This window comes from Pipistrellus hanaki (genome assembly GCF_964339955.1).
Source record: "Pipistrellus hanaki genome assembly, chromosome: 1".
NCBI classification, from domain to species: domain Eukaryota; kingdom Metazoa; phylum Chordata; class Mammalia; order Chiroptera; family Vespertilionidae; genus Pipistrellus; species Pipistrellus hanaki.
This window is the reverse complement of record NC_140503.1, coordinates 32,541,307-32,556,388: the sequence shown is the minus strand read 5'-3', so window position 1 is coordinate 32,556,388 and position 15,082 is coordinate 32,541,307. Positions and strand designations below refer to the sequence as shown.

The 15,082-nt window shown below is 39.6% G+C and overlaps 1 protein-coding gene across 3 annotated transcripts in view; it reads left to right on the top strand.

The window, feature by feature from the left end:
- The window catches only part of DAAM1 (dishevelled associated activator of morphogenesis 1), a 168,452-nt gene that overhangs the window by 78,917 nt on the left and 74,453 nt on the right, over nucleotides 1-15,082 (top strand). For all 3 annotated transcript variants that reach the window (XM_084894786.1, XM_084894787.1, XM_084894785.1), the window contains one exon: nucleotides 12,159-12,248. In XM_084894786.1, coding sequence (XP_084750912.1) covers nucleotides 12,159-12,248 — 90 coding nt within the window. The remainder of the gene's footprint in view (nucleotides 1-12,158; nucleotides 12,249-15,082) is intronic.

Genomic DNA, 15,082 nt, shown 5'->3' with positions numbered 1-15,082 from the left:
AGGGGCTGGTGAGGGAAATAGGTAATTAAAGACACACAGTCTTACCCAATATGACCAGCCGCTATGAGATGGGGTATGCTCAAGCAGTACATTTTGCTGGAAATAACTTGTATTCTCCCCCTCACTGCCCCCACCCCCATCCTTTTTTTTTTTTTTTTACAAGGAGAAATTTCCACTCACAGGTCCTGTTTCCTTCACCTTTAACCCTCTTGCTAGGGAGTAACAGTGCCAACTTTCTCTTCATTCTCAGTTTCTCTCCAGTTCTGTATTTCTCTAAAAATCAACCTGCTTTCAGAAAACACATATTCTGTGACCTGAGATGCTATAAATGTCATAGGAATGATTTCCCTTTGGGAGTTCTGCAGTTGTGCAGCTACCCTTGTGATTGGTGATGAAGGTCTAGTTCTTCATGAAATCTCAGCAAGCCCATTTGTCTGCAGATAAAGGTTGATTCTCCCAGCTTTTTATTTCCATTTGCTGATTCCTTAGCTTAGCTCACAGATCATTCCAAACTTGCTGGGGAAAGAGGATACTATTTACTGACACCAACCCCCAAGCCCCTCAGGCACCTAACCTATTGTGAAAGGCTTCCTGGAGGAAGTGACATTGACTGTATGACATGAAAATCAAAAAGGAATTATTGAGGTATAGGTGAGAGGAAAAAAGTGCCTCTGACCATGAGAATAGCATGCATAAGTGCTGGGAGGTGAGAGAGAAAGTGTGGGAGATTCAAGATGAAAGTTCATAGAGATGGAGCATGAAATAGGAGGCTCTGAGCACTGGGGGTTCTGAGAAGTGAACCTGGAAAGGGTGATGGGATGGTTGTATTGTTGGTCAAATTATTAATCTCAGACTTTTTTTGAACCAGAGGAAAGTACCTCTGCTTTTTAAAAAAAAAAAAATTTTTTTTTCAGTGAACTAAATATACCAAAGTGTTTTGCCACCTGGTTATATTACAAAACATGATTGATTTTTGCCTTCTCTGTGAAGTTTTGGGAAGTTTAGCAAAAGGTGTTATATCTGCCAGAGTAAATTCTGAGTGTGTTTCCTTTGAGTCCAGTTGTTGAGGTGAAATGCCTTCTTGTTACAATTCATACCTCCTCTGGCTACTTTAATTTTGAAATGAAATTACTAGAAGTTCCCTTTCCCTTTTCTCCTCAATGCATAGGCTCCTGCATACACCAGGGGTTGATGAACTAAGGGTTTCCTACAGAATATTCTCTGGGAGCAGTGATATTGGACTTGATTTCTCCTCTCAGGTTTCCTCTGCTCTCTTATCTTGTGAAACTTATAATATCCCACTGCTTTTCCTGGTGAGATTTTAGGTGAGAAACAGACAAGTCTGGTTATTATTTTTGAAGTGTACTATAGTAAGTCACATGTCTTACAACACACATGTTGTATACCTGGAATCGGTTTTACAACTGATGAGAGGGAAACTTTCATTTCTAATACTGTACATCACTATGAATTTATAGCTAGTTGGAAATAATACGCAGTATGCCCCCAAATTTTCTTAAGCCTAAAATAATACCAGTTCTACTTTCCATGTTTTGTTTTGTATGGGTTTTTAAAAATATATATTTATTGATTCAGAGAGGAAGGGAGAGGGAGGGAAAGAGATAGAAACATCAATGATGAGAGAGAATCATTGATTGGCTGCCTCCTGCACACTCCCTACTGGGGATCGAGTCTGCAGCCCAGGCATGTGCCCTTGACCAGAATTGAACCTGGGACCCTTCAGTCCACAGGCCGATGCTTTACCCACTGAGCTAGGGTTTCATGTTTTTGTTGTTGTTAATCTGCCTTTTTCCAAACCTAATTCTTAGTCCGCCATTTATTTGGCCAATGGGTTTCATGTTCTGGGATAATATAGAGTGTTGTGCCTTTCAGGAAACGTTAAAATATTTTTTAAAAACTTACTGAAAAATTCATTATCGGTCATAGATACTATTTATACCATTTATACTATTGAGGATTGTCAACAGAAGTTAGAATCTCAATGAGGAAGGTAGTGATGATGGATACTATAGAATGATGGCAAGATTTGTATCTTCATAAATATAATTGCTTACTGTAGACCCATTTTATTAAGTACTAAGGACATTCTTAACATTGTAGCCAGCATAGAATTTGAGAAATGAAGATAGAAGGAATGAGAGAATTTAGTTGATGTATCAGAGTTAGATGAATTCACAGTCAAGGTAAGCTGTGCCAAGTGAACTCCCTTGGGGATTTATATCAGTAATCTCTTCATTTTTTTTAGCATATTCTGAAGTCACTTTGGTATGAAAGAATCTACAGGAATCCAAATTAGTCTCATGAATTTACCAGCATACAAATTTTGTTCTTTTACTAGCCATGTGAATTGTTACCCATCTTCTCAGGCTGCCAACATAATATTTTATTATTATTACTAGGGCTTTTTAAAGATTTCTTCAATAAAAATAAAATAAAAAAGTCTTCCGTTTTCACCAGAATTAATAGTTTCAACACTTTTTATCTCTTTATTTTTAACACTTTCCTTTTATACTAAGATCATAATTAAGAATACGTAAAAAGTTTCTGCCTTGCTGGTGTGGCTCAATGGTTGAGCGTCGACCTATGAACCAGGAAGTTGAGGTTTCCTGGTCAGGACATATGCGCAGGTTGTGGGGTGGATCCCAAGTGGGGGGCATACAATAGGCAGCCAATCAATGATTCTCTCTTATCATTGATGTTTCTTTCTATTTCTCCCTCTCCCTTCCTCTCTGAAATAAATAAAAATATGTGTGTGTGTTTTTTTAAGAATAGAAAGTTTCTTACAGGAGCTACTGTTCAGTTCCTTGTCTCCAAGAAAGATGAAAAGATTGGGTAGCAAGAACATACAATTTAAACCCAGTTGAAGAAAAAAGAAACTGGTTGTAAGGAGCCATAATTTAAATCTATTGTTTCTTAATTAGAATGTGAAGGATTGCTCAGCAATTAAGCAGAGGAAATCAGACTTCAAAGGTATAACTAGAATAGTCTCAAAGTTTCAATTGTCTGAAGGCTAGAAATCAGGGTCTAATGGAGGAATTGATATGAAAATTGTTCTATTTCTATGAGGTTACACATTTTTATTTGATAAACCTATAAAGGTCAAAAGAAAAAATTCTGTTTAGGTAAAGGACATGATTAGTTGACAGAAGAAAAAAATGTTGGTTAGATTTCTTCTTAACACTGGCATTTTTGGATAAATCAACTCGATGAGTACATAGAAAAATATTTAGAACAGCATGGAAATATGCAGTATATCACAAAGGGAAGTGGGAATGTAGATATGGGCTTAAGTGCTAAAATTCCTATGAAGTCGATGTGAGCTGCTGCCAATGTACAGTCAATTTAAATATGACGAAAAATGATCTCAAACCCAAAACTTGATAAATAAGTTACTTTGACCCTGAGGTCAACTGATGGCTGTGATACAGGGTGCTGTTGTTGACATACTAGGTGGTTCAGAATCAAAGTACCTTCATCCCTGGGGGCAGCACACATTTCTTTGTTCTGATTGAGGTCCTGTCTGCTTAGAGTCAGTAAGATGGTCAACACGGCTTTTTTAAGTTAAAACCCCAAAACCATTTAATTCCTTGTATTTTTAAGTTTATATTTTATCGCACTAAGATTATCCCAATTGTCCTTTTCTACAGGCTGTCAAATTTAGATTTTGAGTGCTTGTTGCAAACTTTGTTGTCAATCATTACCTTTATTTCTGGGTGCTTCTTAATTTAAATTATGGGGATTGAAGTGGTGGTGGTGGGGGGGGCTTGGAGAGATGGAGGAAAGAAACTATTTTTTAAAATACAAATACTGAAAAATCATCTCTGAACTTAATACTGTTATTAAGAAAATGGTTGTCCCATTGGCCCTGATGAATTTCATTACTATGAATCTTAAAGAGACTCTGCGCAGCATGTCCTACTTAGTTTTTGCTTACAATTTAAAATCTGATTATTTAACTTAATCCTCAGGCTACCATGTACAAATTACACAGAGTCCACATACTGTCCTGACTTTCCAACTCTCTACATGTCCCCATATAAACCAGTATATTTAAAAGACTTGGAGAAAAAAATTGATCTCTATTAGTGTGGTTTAAGTAATCTTTCAAGTGTCATTTTGAAAATGTGTTTCAGTAACAGCTGGAACAGTCTGGTAGTTTCTACAAATAACTGGACATGAGATCATATACTGATACATTAGGAACCATCTAAACATCATTTGCCTTTACAGAACATATGTCACCTGTGGAAGATAAATACCTAATATGTGGATGGTGTATTTTCTAAACTCTCCTCAACTATAATATTATCTATCTATCTATCTATCTATCTATGCTGTGCTTAGAATTCTCCCCTCCCCCACTTTTAATTCCCAGAATTTTCCTGGAATTTAAAACTGTTTTATTCATGCATACTATAGAAGCCCAGTACCAGTTTCAACTTTTAGTTATGATTTTCTGGCTCATGGATATATATATATATAGTGTGTGTGTGTGTGTGTGTGTGGTTTTTAAAACCAGATCCCTGAGAAAGTTGAATCTTTCCCTTTTATCTGATGTTAAATAAATCCACTAGAAACATCCTACAGCTGCTAGTTGTTTATTTCATTACACAGTGTAACATTTAGGAACTAAACTAAACCAAATGACAGAAAGCTCACTCTAGTTGTTTCAGGAAGATGGGCATTGGTTGAATGTAGAAGAAAAAGTCAGCTGTCCTTTGCCATCATCTAAACAATCAGACAGTTTGAGTTTGTTCCCATGGGGACATACATTATGTTAAATTCAATGTGCATATACACCCTTGCATCTTCAATGGGTAGAATGGCAAACAGGCTTTCTATTTGGCTATTATACTGTCAGGATTCCCAGGGCCTGGAGCAGTGCCTGGCCCAGAGTAAGTGCTCAGGAAATGCTTATGGCATGAATGAATAACTAATTACTGAAGGATAGCTCATGAGATGCTCAGTGAGTATTTGAGTGAATGCATGCTTCTTTTAGCAGTTGGGTTTGTATTTTGGATTATTGTCAAAGTGAAAGTGACAGATTTAGGCTGGTCCCTGCATTCTTCCTGCACCCCATCACCTATTGTCATTCTCTTTGCTCATCTTCATTTGAAGGTCACTTACTATGGGAGCACCAAAGTGGCTGGTAAATTAAAAGGATAAGAGTGACAATGTTGAAGAAATATTTTCTGTCCTTAATATCTCTACCATATAGTATATGGTAAAATAAATAAATAGATCAGTGTGGGAAGAGACTCGTTGTACTAGATATCTTTTGACACCATTAAAACAAAGATGTCACCTAAGCTGCCAAACAAGCCTCTGGAGGGCATGCTGAGCAGGTGTGGAGGGGCTGGCAAGAGCAGTGCTGGTGTCACTGAGGCAGGTGGCGTGTGTGGAGTCGGCTTCACAATTGCCTACCGATGATTTCTCATCTGTCACTTTACAGCTGGGTCTGTATCCCAGGAAACAAAGTCCCTCCTTTTAATTAGGAAAAAACTGCTTAGATATCCTCTCAATTAAGTCTTGTCAACAGAAGCTGTACTAGATTGTAGGTGTAAACACTGAAAATTGGGGTGACTGGATGGATATTGAAAGATGATTTTGTATATTTAAAACATTTATTTTAGATTACTAGAAAATTGCTGGCAAGGCAAACTAATTAAAAGTTAAAGTTACTCTGATGAGCTTCTAGTTAAAATACACAAAGAAGCTAAATAAGAAGCCTAAGAGTTAGCAGCAGACTTTGTCTAACGAATTGGGTATAGTTTGCATTGCCTACTATTAAAAGCAGGAAGGAAAATAGTATAAAACACCCAATCATTGGTAGTAAAAAACCAAAAATTATTTCTATTTAGTCAGCCTTTACCTGTGGGATTTCTCAAGTTTTATTTTTCTATATTGAAGGAAGACATGTCTATCAGACACAGAGCATTACTGTGTAGGTGGTGGTGAGTCATGTTGTGGTATTTTGTGTAATGACTAAGAATGTTGGCAGAAATCTTACAGGCTGAAAACCTGTAAGGTTTGGTCTCTGAACACATCCCTTTTGAAATTTAAAACTGTTGTTTTCCATTTATGTCTTTCTTGACTGGTAGGAGCAGCTAATAGTTCACGGAGTGTACCTCTATTTAGTATGACAAACATCTTATTTAACTTTCAGATTCCAAACTATGACTGAGAAGATAAAATACTGTTCTCAGGGTCATTGTGGTTAAATTTTAAGAGCTATGTTGGCAATTCACAACTCCTGGATGTAATAGTCATTTGCTGTGTTGGGGTTGGATGTTCATAATTTAATGAATTATCATAGCCTAATAGTACATTTTCCCCATACTGCCAAAGTGGCACCCTTCAGCACACCATATGCCTTGCCTGGCCTTTTCCCCCTGATGGTATATTTATTACCGGGTTATATGACTTGAGGTCTGGTCACTTGCCCCTTCAAAGGTTTGACTTGTTTCTGATAATGTTGAGTTGTAGGATGGGAGGAGAGGGTTAAATCTGGATGGGGAAAGCCGGCATTACCAATTAGTGGTGGGTGTATTTGAGGTAAACCTGAGGGTGGCTGCCTGCTGGGCATGTGGGAAAACTTTGGCATGTGGTCAGGTTAGGATGGACAAATAGGGCTTGTTTGCTGTAAGCAAATACTTGGTATATTTAATTTGAAGGAGAGAAGTTAGCCTTGTCTGAGTAATAATATGATCAGAAATTCTGTGAGCTCTCTACATTGCTTACTTTGTCAAGAACCATTTAAAAGTAAAACAGACATAAAACTCAAACCACCAAAAACACAAAACAAGGAGTTGATTGTCAGGTGACTCCAACGGCCTCTCTTAGCTTCTCCCTCTCCTCATTTTTCTTCTCCATTCCCCCGGCATTAATTACAGGTCCTCCCACCTATGAATATATTGGTATGTATGTAAAGAATTAGCTTAATTCATTGGAAATAGAAATCCTGAATTCCTTTATTCGAGCTTTCTCTTGGTAGCTAGAAACTTGTTGGCTCACTGAAATTTATTGATTTGGTAGATTTTCAAAGAATGAATGCTTTTAATATTGCTTTGGAGGTTTTAGAAATAATCCAATTTTTTATTTAGTTCACATTACTGAAAAGAAGTTTTCAACTCATTCAAGGGCCTTATTGTATATTATTTCAAAATTCCTTCCCTTACTTTATCTAGCAAATCAGTCCATTTCCTGAGATTTGTTTGTACCGTGCTAATTGTTTTCTGATTTATGTAGATTTCTCAATAGAGCTGCCTGCTTACTCCAGGACATAGGACTAGTGAGATTTCTTTGTACCAAAGCTTTTAGGTAGGGCTTAATAATGTGGTGTGTTAGGGATGAAGCCTAGGACTTTAGTTCCCACAGCTGGACTTCTTTTCAAGTTCCTTTCTTTTTAATAAAATATGTATATTTACATATATAATTAATACATTTACTCTAAGATATTATAAATAATTTTATAGAGATATGACAAATATAATTAATTTCTTCTCCAAGAAGAAGGGTTTTGTTGGTTGGTTTTTTAGAAATTTGAACTTGCTGTGGAGAGGAATGATACTTGGCAAAGGTGTTTCTTCTTTCATCACTCACTATGTCATTTTCCTTCAGCCAACTTTAAAAAATATCTAATAACATGAAAAAAAAAATTCTATGGCCAATGAATGGAGATAGGCCATGCAACTCTAACGTGTAGTGGCAGGAACTAAATTTGTTTTGTTTATCTTTGCATTCATCAACTGCCAGTCCCCAAAACAAGCGAGCATGTGATCAAAAGTCCTAAAATGTGCTGCTGTTGGAGGAAGAGGATGTGAGGTGGGGCAGGTTGGCAAGGCCATATTATGAAGGGTCTAGCTAGACCTACCAGCTAAGGAATTTGGACTTTATCCTGAAAAGAAAGGGACCTGTTGAAGCCTTCTGTCATCTTGTCTTCCTAACTAGATTCTAAATTCCATAAAATCAGGGTCTGTTGTTCATTTTTGTATTCTTTATAATGTCTGGCCATGGTTCTGGAACAGGTAGGACAGCAAGTAAGTGCTGATTGATCTCTAAGGCAGTGATAATCTCTGAGTCTTGCATGCTTGATTCAGCCATATTACCAAAATGGATGAGTCAGAGCACAGAAAGTTTTGGAATGGAGGAGTGGGGGTCTTATTGCATCCTGGACATTGTGCCTCGGCACCCCCAGTTATTGTCTAAGTTAATCTATGTCACTCTCCTTGCTCAGAAGCTGCAAATGGCCTCTGAGTGCTCTGAGTTCTTAGTGGCCCTCAAGGCTGCTGTTCACTCTCTGCAATGTTTTTTTTTAAAAAAAAACCTATTAATTCCTAGCTGTCTCTCAACTCTCACTTTCCTTCCCTAGAACAGCCCTCACTGCCCCACCTTTCCCCCAAATAAGTGGGCCCTTGAAGCTCAGCTTCCCATGTGATCATCATGTGATATTTGATTTCCTTTCTGCCTGCTCAAGAATTTGAGCTCTGAAATACTATTTTGTTCTCTGTATCTAGCACAATGCCTGTCATTTTTGGTTGCATGAATGAATCCTTGAGATAACTGTCAGACATATACTATCACTAATTTTTCAGGAGAAGAAATTGAAGTTCAGAAGTTAAGTCACTTGTTAAGGTTGCTCAACCCATGGAGCCAGACCTGGAACTCAGGGATGTCTGACAAAAAATCCTCCTCTTTCTGCTAACAGACAGCATGCTTTTTCATATTTGTATCTGTGTCGTGATTCAGTCTAACTGTTGAATGATCGATAGAATGAACAGGCTCTGATGCTTAAGAATGTGGGCTCTGTAACCAGACAGTCTAGACTCAAGTTCCTCCTCCACCTTTGTTACCTTAAATAAGTTACTTAATCTCTGAATTCAGCTTCCTGGAAAAATGAGGTAATATTACCCACTTAATAGGATTGCTGTGAGGATAAACTAAATTAATTCATATAAAATTCTAATACTAAGTACACAGAATATGTTCACTAATTGCTAGTTGTTACTGTTACCAGTATCCATGAATTCCTTCCCTTTTTTACTGTAATCTAAAATTATATCCAGAGACCCTATAGCAATTTTTAATTTATTTTATGGAAATTCACTTCTTACATGAAACCATCTGCTCCTAAGTCCTTATTCAACTGTGTTCTCTCAATTTTAAATTGGTCATTTCTGTGTCACCTCAGAAGCAGAAGTTTTTTACCTATAACAGAAAAATGTGGTAATATTAATACCCTTTGCTGTGAATATTTTGATTTTAGGATTCACATTTCTTCACACCTCAGCTCAGTTAGCAAAAACACAATGCCATAGTGTATTAAAGGATGCAGCATTAATAACACTGTTCACTCTCTTACAAATCACAAACCTTTCCCCAAACTAGGCATGAGATTATCAAACTATTAGATAACTAACCTGACCCTCTTCCCCCCAAGTAATCCTAATTGTTGGGAAGTGATTTATGTCACCATTATTTTCCTCATTCATCAATAGATGAAAGCAAGTGTGTGACTTACAGGAAATTAAAAAAGAAAGGAAGGAAGAAAAATAATTATTTCACATATATTATAGTTGCATGCCAAAATTGTAACATTTTTAGCATATTCCCTCATAATGGAACTTTCTCTAAATATTGTTCTTTCCCTCGTTGTTCATTGTTGAAATTCTTAACTAGCTTTTTTGTAGTTAGTATATAATAGCATGTGGGTGTGTTTTAGTGACTTAACTGTTATCCTTTTTTTTTTTTTTTTTTTTTGTATTATTGATTCCAGAGAAATGAACGGGGGAGGGGGGAGGAGGGAGAGAAGAAAAGAGAAAGAAACATCTATCATCAGCCCCTCCCCACCCCAATCCCCCCCCACACACACACCCACTGGGGATGGAACCAGCAACCTGGGTATGTGCTCTGACCAGGAATGGAACCTGCCACCTTTTGGTGTACAAGATGATGCTCCAACCAACTGAACCACACCAGCCAAGGCTGTTTACCTTGTTAAAGAAGATTTGTTTAAATGTACAGTTGTCCCCACTGCCCCCCCGCCCCCCAATCAGGCATTGCTGCATGCTTAATTGGTGTTTTTAATCCTCACAAAAGCCCTATAAGAGAAATAATATGCCCACCCCAGAGATAAGAAAGTAGAAGTTTAATGAGACTAAGAGCTTCCCTGGGAAGCCAGCATGCATCAGGCCCTGAGTGGCTAGGCCCTGGGTGTTAATAAGACAGAACATCAGTGGATAACCAGAAGGTGGTGGTTTTAAAGTGTGGTCCCGAACTAGCTGCAACGGCAACACTTGGAAACTTATTAGAAATGAAAATTCTTATTCTTCCTCTCACCTGCTCAGTCCTAAACACTGGGCGATCAGTGATGCAAGGAGTCCTCTGGGTGATGCTGGTGCTGGCTCAAGTTTGAGAATTCACTCCTTAATGAGTTCGAGCCTTGCTGTGGAAGGAGTGCAGGGCAAGGAGGCTATTGCCAAAAGCCGAGGGAGGGGTTATTAGAGCATAAGTTTGGGTGGTTTCATTGGAAACGAAAAAAGGAAAATCATGAGAGATTTTAGGAAGAAATAATAGGACTTGATGATGAAATGGGGTAGGAGTATGAGATAGGAAGCCAGTATTCATGCGTGGCAGAATTGCCTATGTACACCAAAGGCATTCAAAGTGGGGACTGTTTATACTCCTCAAGAATCTAAGCCTAATTGTGCATTAATTTATAGCATCTTTTTACAAGCCTTAACACCCACCAATCTGCCACATTCAACTAGATAACTTTCCCTGTAGAATAACAAAGGGCCAAATGCTCAATACGGACTGCGGATTGAGTTATCGACTGCCAAGAACTTTCCTCTAAGCACTTTATATTCATTATTCCATTGTTGTTACTCATTAGTTATGGATGTTTATAAATTGCCTTTCCTTGGTGTCCAATCGAAGCTGCACACCACTGTAAAGTTAACGTTTCCAGACACTGGTCTGAGAGGCCAAGAGTCTGGGCTCTGGAGTTAGACAGCTCTGGGCTGAAAACCCAGCCATTCCTTTACCAGGTGTGTGGTCTTGAGCAAATTACTTACCCAGCCTCAAGTTCCCTTGACTGTATTAAACAGGGATTATTATTATTACAATGAGGATGTGATGATGAGTGGAACTCTTAGGGTTGCTGTGAGACTAAATGAGAACATGTTTGCACCATGCTTGGCAGGAAAGGTACTGAATAAATGTCAGTGGAATTTACGGCGATGAAGATGTCACTCCCTTGCTCAGAACCTTCATGGGCTCTCCTTTGTCAGGACAATTATCCTCTCAGCTTGGCATTTAAGACTTTCCACAAACTGGTTTCTCTACCTCTCAAAGCTTTTGTGTGATGATGCTTTGCATAATCCCAGTGTTTCAGCCAAGCTGTCATGTGTCCCCCTAACACACCAAGTGTGTGACCCTACTCCAGCCTTTGATTCTGTTCTTTCTCTCCTCTAATCACATCCAAATCCTAAAGGGCCCAGCCTGATACTCAGTGTTTATGGAGCCATCCCTAGCAAACCCTGATCGGTAATATGATGAATCCTTCCAAACCCTAGCACCTATTGCCTTTACTGACCAATGGGCCCTCGCAGCAGTGCACATGGCTCAGGATACTTTAGTCCATCCTTCTGCCCACTTCCCATACCCTTCAGTAAGTGCAGTGCCTCATCCCTAGTGCTGTGCTCGGTGCCAAGCTCCATGCCAGGATGAGCTTTCTTTTTTTTTTTTCTTTTTTTTAAATATATTTTATTGATTTTTTTACAGAGAAGAAGGGAGAGAGATAGAGAGCTAGAAACGTCGATGAGAGAGAAACATCGACCAGCTGCCTCTTGCACACCCCCTACCGGGAATGTGCCCGCAACCAATGTACATGCCCTTGACCGGAATCGAACCTGGGACCTTTCAGTCCGCAGACCGACACTCTACCACTGAGCCAAACCGGCTTCGGCAGGATGTGCTTTCTTGATAGTGGAAACATGCACCTTAACCTAGCCTCCTGTTTTTTTCTGAGTTCATTTAAATGTATATTAATGTGTTTGTTTTTTTCTCTCCCTGGTGATGCTGATAACTTCCTCGTAAATTATTTCTGAAATACTAATTATTATTTTTCTTCTCAGGATGAACTTGACCTCACAGACAAACACAGGGAGGCCATGTTTGCACTTCCAGCTGAGAAAAAATGGCAAATATACTGTAGCAAGAAAAAGGTAAGACATACCTTGACTATATGGTTAAGTGGAAAATTATCATTTTTAATTCCCTTTGCTCTCCTGTGTCACCACCTGTTTATAATGTGCAAACCAGACTGACCATGTTCTGCTGTGACCTTGGTGCTCCCTTCAGCAAAGAGACAACTCCTTGGATATTGTTTTTATCAGCGTTTCACTGGACACCACTTTCCTGCCTTGTACCTGTAACATTTACTCATAATCCTGTACAACTGAGACCCAAAATAGCATTGGCTTACACAATGATAAACTCCCCATCCCCTAACCCCGCTCTTTATGTAAAAGTTTATATATAGGTACCGTATTTTCTGGCGTATAAGATGACTTTTGAAACGAAAAAAGGCCTGCTCAGATTGGCCAGAGTCAGAGAGGCGGTCTATTAAAAAAAGAACTGGTGTTGCCTCGTAAGTGGGGGGTAGTCTTATACAGCAAATATAGGCCTAAACCTATGTTTTTAACTGTAAAATTAGGGGGTCACCTTATACTCCGGAAAATACAGTAGTTTAGGGCTAGTATTGTGGGGTCACATCCTCTATGACCACCTTCTAACAACTTTTCATTTCACAACCTCTAAGGCCTTGTCCTCATGGTGGCTCTCCAGCCATTTCACATTCCTAAGACTGGAGAAAAGGGAAGAGGGAAAAACTTCCCCCCTATGCTCTTAGGGACATGCCCTGGAGTTATGCACATGAATTCCCCTCACCTCCCACTGTTAGCAAATGGCCACACCTCGCTGTAAGGAACACAGTCTTTATTCTGGGTGGCCACTTAAAAGCTGGGGGATCTCTTACCTTCAGAGAAGTGGAGAGTGGGTATTGGTAGCAAAACCCCTAAAGCTCTTATTTCCTAGCATCCACAGCATAAGCATTGCCCTGAGGACTGGAGCTCCTGCAGTCAAGTTCAGTCTGCCATCCTTTAAACCCTGGCACATTCTTAGACTACTCCTATTCCATTTTTGGAACTTGCTCATGGCCATCTTTAGCCACTTTCCCTTCTGTTCCAATGCAGACTTGAATCAGGCTGGGGGAAGAGGTTAAGGGAGGGATAGCACCCAGGAGAAACGTTACTTCTGTCTAACAGGCAGTGGACACGCTGAGTACTCACTGTTGTCCCAGGGAAATAAGAGCGAACTACAACAATCCAGTATCTTTTCAAGACATGGTATCAGTCAGAAGCCTTTTCTCAGGTGACATGTATCAGTCAGGGAAGCCTTTTCTCAGGTGATTGGGGCCTCCATTTGCCCACATGCTGTCTCTTAGCACTTGTCTCCTCTTTGCTGCCTGTGTAACTGGCATGCCATCTTCCAGAGCCCTTCTCTTACATGAGTCTGCTGGTGTCCCTCTGCAACCAGACTTGATGTTTTGGCACTGTTTTACTCCTCTCCATAATTCAGCTGCTGATACTTTGAAATGAATGTACCACTGATGAGCGAACCACAAGTTATCATTACGTTAAACTGAACTGTCAACATTTTGAAGCACATTTAATTTTCCACCTGAGCAGTTATACTATGTGTGGGTTTGGTTCCGGGACTCTTGCTGACAGACATGTCCAGCTGTAACTGCTAGTGTGATCTTCAAGCCGCTATTAGATCAGACCAAGCACAGCCTTAAAGGTTCCTGATCATTCATAACCAGGAAGATGTGTTTGTGAATGAATCTGTCCCCTTCTCCTCTTTCTCTTTGTACACATCTTACCAACTAGAAAACTTCTCTTCTGATGGACTGATTATCATGACTCAGGAAGCAAATAAAACACATAGAGAGTTTTAAAATGAAATATAATGTGCGTGGTTCTGCAAGTGATGTATAGTGAGGTCTTTGGAAAAGGGAACTTTTCACACAGCTGTCCTAAAGACCTGGCCCCTGGAACTGAGAACAAAAAGTCCTCAAGTGCCTGTGTACACAGAGGACATTGTCTATTTTGGCTCATCTGAAAGCAGATTTTTTTTCTCAAAATTAGGAAGCAATATGAAGCTGGGACTGAAATATGCACTGGAGGAAAGGAGGCAGGCAAATGGGAGCAGCTCACCGAGGGAGAAGTTTTCTTCTTTCCCAGATTTTATTACACCCTTGACGGCAATTGAAAGTTAATCATGGAAACTACTGCCCCTTAGATTAGAAAAGGCAAACCCTAGAGAATTGTAATGACCTCGGGCTCACAGCTGCTGCTCATTTTTCACTTTCCAGTTTTTGCAGTGTGGATATGGATGTGGCCACTGGCTCAAAATCCCACTCTTGATGGATGGATGGCCCCCTCCTGCGCATACCTGGCCACATTGCACAGATCTTTGAGAATACAGTTCTCCTGCTGGCTTCATCCCAGCAGCTTGGATTTCTTATGTGACTCAGCAGTGGCATCCCTGAGGAGAAAAGGCATTTTAACTCTTTGGGGAGTCCCGTGGGCATATAGATCTGCCTCACTTTAAAATGGATAGTAGCAGTTGGTCCGAAGGTTGTGGGTTATTGTTAAGCTGAAAATGGATAGTAGCAATGCTTGACTAAGGATGCTGATTAGAGCTTCTAACACTGCTAAAACTAGACTATGCCTTTGGTCTAAAATGGGCCTTTTTGAGCACTTAATAAATCAGGAAATAACACAACTAGTGAGAGAACACAAGCACCTGAGCACAGAATGGCACGATGTTTACCTCTCTCCTGAGAATATGCTCTCCTGAGGGACAGGTTGGCGATCTCAGAATGGAGCCATGGTGGCCATCCTTAATACGGAGGATGGATTTTTCCCTTGAACCAGCCCATGTAGCCTTTTTAAATCAGGCTTATCACCAGCAAGCCAAACCGAAGGCTAAGGGA